Source organism: Gracilinanus agilis, chromosome 5 (genome assembly GCF_016433145.1).
Source record: "Gracilinanus agilis isolate LMUSP501 chromosome 5, AgileGrace, whole genome shotgun sequence".
NCBI classification, from domain to species: domain Eukaryota; kingdom Metazoa; phylum Chordata; class Mammalia; order Didelphimorphia; family Didelphidae; genus Gracilinanus; species Gracilinanus agilis.
In genome coordinates, this window is record NC_058134.1 from 213,364,008 (window position 1) to 213,374,050 (window position 10,043).

The following is a 10,043-nucleotide window of genomic DNA, read 5'->3' on the forward strand; positions in this document are numbered from 1 at the left end:
TGGTCAGAAAAAAAGCTTAGACATCTTTCAAGAAATTGTCTAGAAAAACTGCCCTGATATGCTAAAACCAGAGGTCAAAATAGAAATTGAAAGAATCTACTGATTACCTCCTAAAAGAGATTCTAAAAGAATAATTCCCAGAATATCTTAGTCAAATTCCAGAACTCCCACATCAAGGAGAAAATATTGTAAACAGCCAGAAAGAAACAATTCAAATATTGTGGAACCAAAGTCAGTAAAACATGAAATTTAGCAGCTTCTGCATTAAAAGCGTGGAGGGCATGGAATATTCCACAGGGCAAAGGAACTAGAACTTCAACCCAGAATCACTTACCCAGCAAAACTGAGCATAATCTTTCAGTGGGAAAAAATGAGTATTCAATGAAATAGAAGGCTTGCAAACATTCCTGATAAAAACATAAGAACTGAATAGAAAATTTGACTCTCAAATACAAGAGAATAATAAGTATGCAAACAGGAAAGAATTTAAAAGTCACTCAGTAAGGTTGAAGTGTATACATCCCTACATGGGGAAATAATTCTTGTAATTCTTGGGAACTTTATCATTAATAGAGGAGTTAGAAAGAATATACATAGTCAGAGGGACAGGCATTGAATATGATGGAATGATATTTTTAAAAATGAAATTAAAGGCATGAGAAAAAGGAATGCATTGGGAGAAGAGGAAAGGGAAGAATATAATAGGGTAAATTATCTCACATAGATGGGAAAGGTGGGGAAAAGAATTCATGTATATTACACTCATCAGAATTGGCTCAAAGAGAGAAGGGCATTCACAATTAATAGGGTAAATAAAATTATCTTACATTCTGGCAAGTAGGAAGGAAAGGGAAAAATAAAAGGGGGATAGGACTGATAGAAAAGAGGACAAATTTGGGGAAGTGGTGATCAGAAACTAAAGAGGGAGGAAAAGGATGAAAAGTAATACACAGAAATTCTATTAATGTAAAATTTTTTTTAAATCTTTCTAATACTCATTTCCCAAATACATAAATGAATCAGATATATAAGGATTCAAGTCATTCCCCAAATGATAGTCAAAGGATATGAACTGGCAGTTCTCAAAGTAATTAAAGCTCTCTTTAATCCTGCAAAAAATGCTCTAAATCATTAATAATTAGAGAAATGCAAATTAAAACAGCTTTAAGGTACCACCCCACTGATTGGCTATTATACCAGAAAAGGAAAATGACAAAACTTGGAGAGAATTTGGGAAACTTGAGACATGAGTGCACCGTTGAGAGAGTTGTGAATTGATCCAGTCATTCTAGAGAGCAATTTGGAACTCTATCCCAAATCAGAGAGATTGCTTAAGACTCAAAAAAGGTTAGACTTGCTCCATGGTCATAGAGCTAGTAAATGCCAGGGACAGATTTTGATCTTATATCTTTTTGATGTCATAGGATGTTGTGATGCCTAAAATTATATAAAATAAAGCAAAATAATAATAATAATATACAATATCTTTCTGTGTTCCCTATTAAGACATGTTTTGCTTTGTTTTTGTCATTCCAGAAATGGAGTCTTGTTTGTCTGTATGGGACATTAACCTACCACATGAGGTTGAAAACTTGGAGAAGCACACAGGAGTTAGAAAAGAATTAGCTGAAAAAATGAGAAGCATTTCCATGGAGTAAGAAAACTCAGAAAGTATTGTAGGCAGCCAAAAAGAAACAATTCAAATATTGTGGAACCAAAGTCAGTATAACATGAAATTTCGCAGTTTCTACATTAAAAGCCTGGAGGGCATGGAATTGTTCTATGATTTTCTCTCATTTAAAAAATCCTTTGTTATCTTTTGTTAAATGTTTACAATGCAACTTCCAGTTTTGCATATAGTTTAATATAAATGAACAAATGTCTATATTTAAAATGTAAAACTTTTGTATGTACAAAATGAATACTAACATTAAAAAAGTTCAGGAATCTAAGAAGAAAGAAGTATTTTTAAAATTAAAGTATTATAGTTATAATGAATTTTTGAATAAGATAAAGGAAGTACAATACTTATTTACATTATGTTTACTTAGAATATACGTACTCAACTATTAATTTGATAGCTAAATCTTACAGATTGAAAAAATTATTTATGATAATGAAGCTTATTTTGTGTTCAAGATAAATTCTAATGCTGAAACAGTTTAGTAAATCAAAAATTTTAAACAATTAGGATAACATCTAATATAATTCATATGATACTTTCTCACATTGTATGTAATTAGGTTGCTATAGGTTGCCTGTTACCCCTAAAACAATATAATCTCACTTAAAATAAACATGGTCTCTGTCTCTGTCTCTTTTTCATTCTCTCTGTCTTTCTTCCCTGTCTCTCCCTCCTTCCCTTACTCCTTCCCTCTCTCCTTTTCTCTCTCTCTCTCTCTCTCTCTCTCTCTCTCTCACACACACACACACACACACACACACACACACACACACAGAACCTCAGAATTTGCAGCAACTATGCAATTACTACTAGGCAATATACTCCTTCATTTTTAATTCAGATATTTATTTTGTTCCTTTTTGATTCTCATAACATACCTATGGTATGTTTTCTTGTTTATTTGCTCTCTCTGAAATTGCTCCATTGCTATTTTCTTCCATTTCATTTTGGCAGAGACCTTATTTTCAGAACTGAAGATATCACATTCTTTTATATTAAGAGAGTTTGTTGTATGATTGATAAAAGTACTTGATATTATTGGAAACCAATTTTCCATTTTTTCCCTTGTGATATTTGTTCTGAAATATTTCTCTAAAACAAATGTTAACTCCACAGAATTGATTGGGTTCCTTTAACTTATTAACAATTTAAAATTATTTTTAGAGTTATTCTCTATTTTTAAAGTAGCTGCATGAATAATTTTCATAGCCTTGATAAGGCAATAGGAGACGAATTTGTTTAATGAATTTTCAAGGTATTGTTACATTCTATTTATATGTAATTTTCTTAGCCAAAGGCCCTTAAGGAAAATGTATATGAATATTCTTTATATGAATAATAAAAATTTGTAAAGAATATTTTATTTTATTTATTCTCAAGTTCTTAATGTAATTAATGCAATTTCCATACTAAAATAATGCTATAATAAAGAAGAGATAAAGAAAGAGGCATGTTTACATAATTTTGGATTTTTGTTTAGCCTTGATGATTTTCTATATGTCAGTATCATTTACCTGCATATTTTATGAGAGGTGGCATGCAATCTCATGTTTGCTCATGATTTAAAATAGAAAGATGGGAAGGAAAAGGAAGGGAAGGGAAGGGAAAGCAATGGAAGGCAACAGAAGGCAACATAAGAGAAGGGAAGGGAACACAAGGGAAGGCAAGGAAAGCAAAGGAAGGCAACAGAAAGAGGGAGAAAGAGAAGAAAAAATGGAGGAATGAAGGGGGTAAGATTAATTAAATACTTATCATATGTAATGCCCTGTGTGAAGTACTAAGGGTTCAGATATAAGTAAAAAAAAGAAAGATAGTCCTTGCTGTCAAGGTGCCTATATTCTAATGGAGGAAAACAATACCTAAAAGGTAGCTAAAAAGTGAGGAAATAGGGAATAAAGTTACCTGGTGTTTGGGCATAGTTTTGAACTCCCAAAAGTCAGGAGCAGACCCAGGAAGAGAATGATTTTTGAAGTCTTATTAGGGCTAGAGCTAGGTGGGGGAAAAAGGCTATCCAGCCAATTGACCTTCCACTGAATTGGGGCCACAGGAGGAATTAACCAATGGAAAAGAGAGGGAGAGGAAAGATTTGGTGGAGTATATTACAGGGCGAAAAGGCCACATAATTTTTGGATATGATATTGGGAGCAGGTTCCAGGTGCTGAAAGTTTCAGGATTATGACAGTAGTAGAGGTATAGTTTTGAATCTCAGAAAGTGAAGAGCAGAGCCAGGAGGGGAATGGAAGTTGAATGGCTTAGGCCCATTTACCAACTAGAGGAACAGGTCTGGTGAAGGGATTTTCTAGGGTAAGAAATCCACAGTTAATAAAGTGTTCCAGGTTAAGGAAGTGCAAGGCAATGATGGAAATACCTCACTGAGACAGCAACAGAAGTACAGTTTTGAAGACTGACAAGTCAGGGACAGGTCCAGGAAGGGAATGGCTCAGGAAAAGGAAGACTTTCCAGTCTTCACCCTTTCATACAGTCCAGAACCCAGGAGGAAATCACCAATGTGAGAAGGAAGAGAGCACTAAGATAAAACTCTATGAGGTGGAGGACTTCAATGTGGGAAGTTGAAGAGATGGTGTGGGAAGTGATGAATAGACTTCTGGGGAAAAATTAAAGTGATTGCATATTGCCTAAATTTTGCTGTTTCTTACTTGGAGCCTGAAAACTATCATATACTTCTGAAATTTTTTTATTTCATTCATTTTGCTGATGTGCTTCCTATTGAGATTACTTAACTTATTTAAGTGATTAACTTAAATAGCATGATTGTATCAAAATGATGTTAAGAGCTCTGTAAACATTTTATTCTTTTTGCATTTATAAGCATGAAGTTCAGTTTTTGATGTGGTCAAATTAAGCACATGCTTCTGGCAGAAGAAGATAAAGATGACTCTAGACATCTTCAATTTTTAAATATCATTATGCAAGACTGCTAAAAGCATCTTCAGTTTTATAATAAAATTTAAGATTTTTTAAAATGTGGTGTATGTATGCCCCGTGAAAAAGGCATAACCAGAAATGTCCCTTTTCAAAATTTTACAAATATTTCATGGAGATAGAAAATGAAGTTTTAGGAGCATGATACTATCTCTATTTAGATTGAGCCCAGTGGTGACCAGAAGACAGAATAATGGCCTTTGTAAACTAAAAAATAGTGCACTTGAACAAATGCCTTTTGGAGAGGACCTTTATGACATGTGATACCTTTGTAGGAGAAGTTCTTGTCTCTGTGCTCCACTTCTGGTTGCTAAAATAGTGGAGTAAGAAACACTTGGAGTTCACCAACTATGTCCAGACTACTATGAAAAAAAACCAAAGATACCTCAACAAAAAAAAACAAAACAACAAAGAAACCTGAATCTTGGAGTGGCAGGACCAACAAAAGACAGGGTGAAGCAGTGGTCTTGTCCAGAACAGCATGGAGGACCAGCAAGGAAGACCATTTTCTGGGGTAAGAACAGAAGATCTTGAGCCAGCCAGGGCAGAACTCCGATAAAATCCAGTGCATTGTGGCAGGAGAGGGTGTAATCCAAGGGTGAAATCCAGGCTCAGCATGGGGAGAATGGAAACCAATGCCATACAATACAGGCAGTGTTGGGAAGAACATGGCTCTACCTAGTCCATGGCAGGCGTGGGCAACAGTGAGAGGAACTCAGCTCAACAAGGTCCAGCCTCAATGGGAGAGGGTAGAACCCAAAGTGATCAGGAGCAAACAGTTTCTGAACTGAACACTGCAAACTCCCCACAACAGAACAGCCAGGCAGCCTCTGCAAAGAGCTCAATCTGGTACCTTAGATAGTCAAGCTGACCCCAGGCACTGGAATAAAGCATAGTACAAGCTCAAGGCAGTACCCCCAGGAATGGAGCTAAGCTTCAGCATATAGGCAGAGTAAGAGGGGAAAAAACCCAAATAATTAAAAGACAGAGAAAAAGTCTTGTCTGGGACTTTTTCTGTTGAGGCTATGACTGTTTGGGACTTTGAAATTGCTATGGCTATTGTACTGATAGCACTTGAGGTGATGGCTGAAGAGATGGTGGTTGCTACAATTGATGAGGAGTATGATGAGGCATCTCTTGTTTTCCTTGTGAATAAAGATCCAGGATCTGGTGGAAAATGTCTTCTAGTACATCAGCAATTACATCTCAAACAAACTATTCCCACTATCTCCTGGTCATTGGTTTTGATGACCATTCCTATATTTCAGATTTGCATAAGTGAAATACATAACTGCAACAGCTATGATCTAGGCTACCATTTTAATGATAATGTAATATATAAGCTATCATTTGTCCATTATCAATGACCATGCCATTTGAACCAGTTTCTGAAGTTCTTTTATTACCTTTCAGTTGTCATATTTGAGGATTTGGTAGGAATATTCTACTTGCAGATCATATTTTATGTTCTGTAATAAGATCCTTTCCAGAATCATAATTTCTCCCTTTTGGTCATCTCCAAACTGACCAAACTGTACATTGTTTAATAAGCTCTGAGCTGTTTTGATAATATCTTCAACTTTTTGTAGGCATTTCTTCTACTTTCCCTTTTCCAAAAAAAGCAGCATGCTTCTATCACATATCTTAGGAACTGTTTAAAGGAATTAAATATATAAAAATGATTAAAATAAATTATTCCTATAGCCAGAGTATCTTAGTGTAGTCCCAAATATGTTGCTACATCAGAGATGAACCTGACACCCTCTCAGCAGTACTGGGCTTCAGTAGCTGCCTAGAGAAATAAGGGTCTCCATCAGGGTCCATTGAGTCAATGCAGATGGCAGAGCCTTACATTGATCCCTATTGTCTGAAAATCAGGCCACAGGGTGGATGGATACCCAATCAGACCCCTCTGTGTGGTCCTCTTCTGATTAACACTTTTTATTATTAAAATTATTATAATCTATATTTTTAGGATGGCCTCAAGTTTTATGGTATAGATATGTAATAATTTTATAGAGATCCATTTATAGAACTCCAATTTTAGAATTCCCCTTAATACTCTATAATAAACCAGCATTTAGTGAGTTAATGATTCATACACTTGAAGCTGCTTTAATCTTTTTCTCTCTCTCTCTGCCTTGAAAGTAGGAAGGACACAGCATGGCAAAATCAAAATATAAATACACTCTCACTTTATTTTCTCACACCGAATTTAACCCCATGAACACAAACATTCTCATACTTTAATCCAATTTTGAAATTTGTTGAAGGTTCTTTTTATAAAAATAAAACTTAGATAAAGTAGAGTTTTGGTAGCTTTGAAGAATGCTTAGCCTACGTATAATCTATATTGTAGAAATACGTTTTGTGTGCCAATCAATTGTGTGCCAATCTCATGTAACTAGTATAACCTTGAGTTCTTCTATGTTTTGGGTTTGAAATGTAAATTTTCCCAGCATTTGTGTGACTGTGAGAGAAAAGTATAAAAATTAAATATTCACAGGAAGTTCTCAGAGCAGCTTCCAGAAATCCACCGTGTCTCTGACTCTCTTTTCTTCCATCTCAGCTAAACCATAATACCTCTCATGATAATTGGAAACTCCTGGCTGGCTTCCAGCAAGTAGCTAGATCCAGACTGTCTAACTGTGAAGGTATATAAGCCAAGTCTTTTTTTTATTCCACAACCAGTATGATTTTGTGTGATCCATTTTTATTGGAGTACCTGAAGGGCCTGGACTCTATTAAAATAAAGTCCTCAGGAGCAGTTCACAAGTGGAAGAAACGGGGGAACTTGATGGAGGGAAAGTCTAAGATAAAGACATGAATAATGGAGAGATTCAGGCACTGAGAACATATTTTGAGGAAGAGATAGTAGTACAAGCATGATTTTTAAGGCTAAGAAGTCAGGAACAATTCATGAAAGGAATGGTTTTGAAGTTCAGAAAGTTGAGAGCAGATTCAGGAAGGGAAGTGGTTTTGAGGTCCAGAGATACAGGAATAAGACACGGATCCAAGAGAAGAGTAATCTTAATGGGCCTTTACACAGCCAGGGCTAGGAGGGGAATTAAGTGTGGTCAGTTTGAGCCCCAATTGGAAGCGCCAGGGGGAACTCACCAATGGGAGAAACAGAGCAGGGGAAAGGGAGAGAAAGGGAAGCTATCATGATAGAAGCATATTTCAGTGTAAGAAGGCTGCATGGCTGGTTGGATATTGCAAAGCAAGGAGTCTCCTGAACAAAGTAACTGGAAAATTCCCTCTAATTATGTAGGTCTTGTTTTGTTCTTTTGTAATTTAATTTATGTGTCTTAATTGGTATAAGATAATCTTGAATGGTTAGTTCCCAGGGATTTTAAACAAAGATAGATGGAAATATGGAAAATTCTAGCCAGATTCGGCTCTCTTGAGTAACACCTCAGCAAAGAGAAGTTTGCTTCTAGACTTAGGTCTATGACCGACCCCCGTGTTAAGAAAAGAGTATCAGATGAAGAAATTTTTAAAAATCAACATAATTTCCAGGAAATCTCTTCATCCATTCCTAGCCCTGAACCTAGTTACAGCACTCTGTGGGGCCTTCTAGAAGGCCTCTAAGTCTGAATGACCTATGGTGTACAATCAGAGTCTTTCAGAGCAGGGAACAAAATATTCCTTGAGAAGTCACTGTAACAAGGAAGCAGATGTACAACAATGGACATCATGGAGTCTTACAGAAAAGTCTGTAGCCATCTTAATTTCCAGTTTCCCATCAAAATCTAAGAGGGGACAAAATCATCCAATTATGGCACATGCCACAGGGCTCTCAAAGAGCTTAAATAACCACATAATCTCTGAACTGTCATGAGCCACTGAATCATGCAACAAAGCTAACATCAGATTAGGTCGGAGATAGAGAATCTGAAACATTCAGGCACAATACATGCAATGGGATCTTCCAGAAGGTGTGAAGCCAATGGAGCCAATTCCAAGGCACATTAGGGCCACACAAAGTAATAGAATCAATTCCTGATAGGTTAATAAACAATAAAACAGAGCAGGGCAGAGGCCACATGCTACATTGGGCATATGGGAAAAAGAATCAGGAGCCAAGGATTATAGCAGATGATGTAGCATGGTGCCAGTTGTAGATCCTACTCTTTGACCAAAGCCATAACTAAAGAAGAAGAAAGGGAGAGAGACCAGAACCTAGGTATTGTAGCCAGAAATATGGCAAAGCAGTGTAATCAGCATATAAGTTTCAGCAACAATAAAGCCTCGGATTTGTCATCCTATCCAAGATTGTAAGGGAAAATAGACCCTGGCACTGGAATAAATCCCAACCAAAGAACTGAGACTAGAGACATGATTAAATAAAAGAATCCTAATACAATGAAAAAATACAGAGTTAAAAGAGGCTAAAGGGGCAGCTGGGTAGCTCAGTGGATTGAGAATCAGGCCTAGAGATGGGAGGTCCTAGGTTCAAATCCAGCCACAGACACTTCCCAGCTGTGTGACCCTAGGCAAGTCACTTGATCCCCATTGCCCTCCCTTACCACTCTTCCACCTAGGAGCCAATACACAGAAGTTAAGGGTTTAAAAAGAAAAAGAAACTAAAGGGAAAAATCCCTAAGATCAAAGAAACTCTGTAATAAATATAGATAAATGCTCCAGAAAAAAGAACGGACTCCCAAGATGAGATAAAACAAGAAATTAAGAATAAAACCAATACTTTCTGGGAAAATCTTGGAATAAAATTTTAGAACAAAAATAGAAAACCTTATCCAAGGAATGGAAATCCTGAAAAATAGAGGGGAGCAAACAGAACTCAATGATTCAATGAAGCCTTAAGAAATATTAAAACTGAGAAACCAGTTGAAGTGACAGAGGAAGCAGTATAGCCCAATTTTCCAAAAATATTACTCCAGCAAGGACATAGAAAAGTACCAGAGTCTTGAAGGAGAGATCCAAGGAAAAAAATCATAGTGAATTATTTTTCTTTTAAAAAAAACCCTTACCTTCTTTCTTAAGTTTGAGACAAGAGCTAGGCAGTTAAGGTTAACTGACTTGCTGAGGATTGCACAGCTCAGAAGTATCTGAGATCAGATTTGAACCTGGGTTCCCCCAAATCCAGGCCTGGTACTCCATCCACTGTGCTACCTAGCTGCCCTATAAATTATTTTTCCAGCCCAGGTTAGCATCGAGACATAGAAATCTGCTGATATTGATGCAGGATCTAGGCAGAAAGTTGCCACTGGGATACTCTAGCCCAGGGACTGAACCTGGGACCTGAAACTATACATTAAACCAAGAAAAGGTCCTAGATTCAGTACAGATGGACTTAATCCTATGCAAGGAGAAAGAAAAGGAGGTTACTGGCAGTTCAATGAAACACATCCAAGAGCTTGGTTAAAGATCCAATAAAAACAGAAGAGAATACTTA

The 10,043-nt window shown here is 36.5% G+C and overlaps 1 protein-coding gene across 1 annotated transcript in view; it reads left to right on the forward strand.

Moving 5' to 3' along the window:
• The window catches only part of LRRK2 (leucine rich repeat kinase 2), a 178,579-nt gene extending 176,879 nt beyond the window's left edge, over positions 1–1,700 (forward strand). The window contains exon 49 of the mRNA XM_044679106.1: positions 1,537–1,700. Within this exon, the coding sequence (XP_044535041.1) occupies positions 1,537–1,658 (122 nt within the window). The 3' untranslated portion in view covers positions 1,659–1,700. The remainder of the gene's footprint in view (positions 1–1,536) is intronic.
• Positions 1,701–10,043: the final 8,343 nt, after the last annotated feature.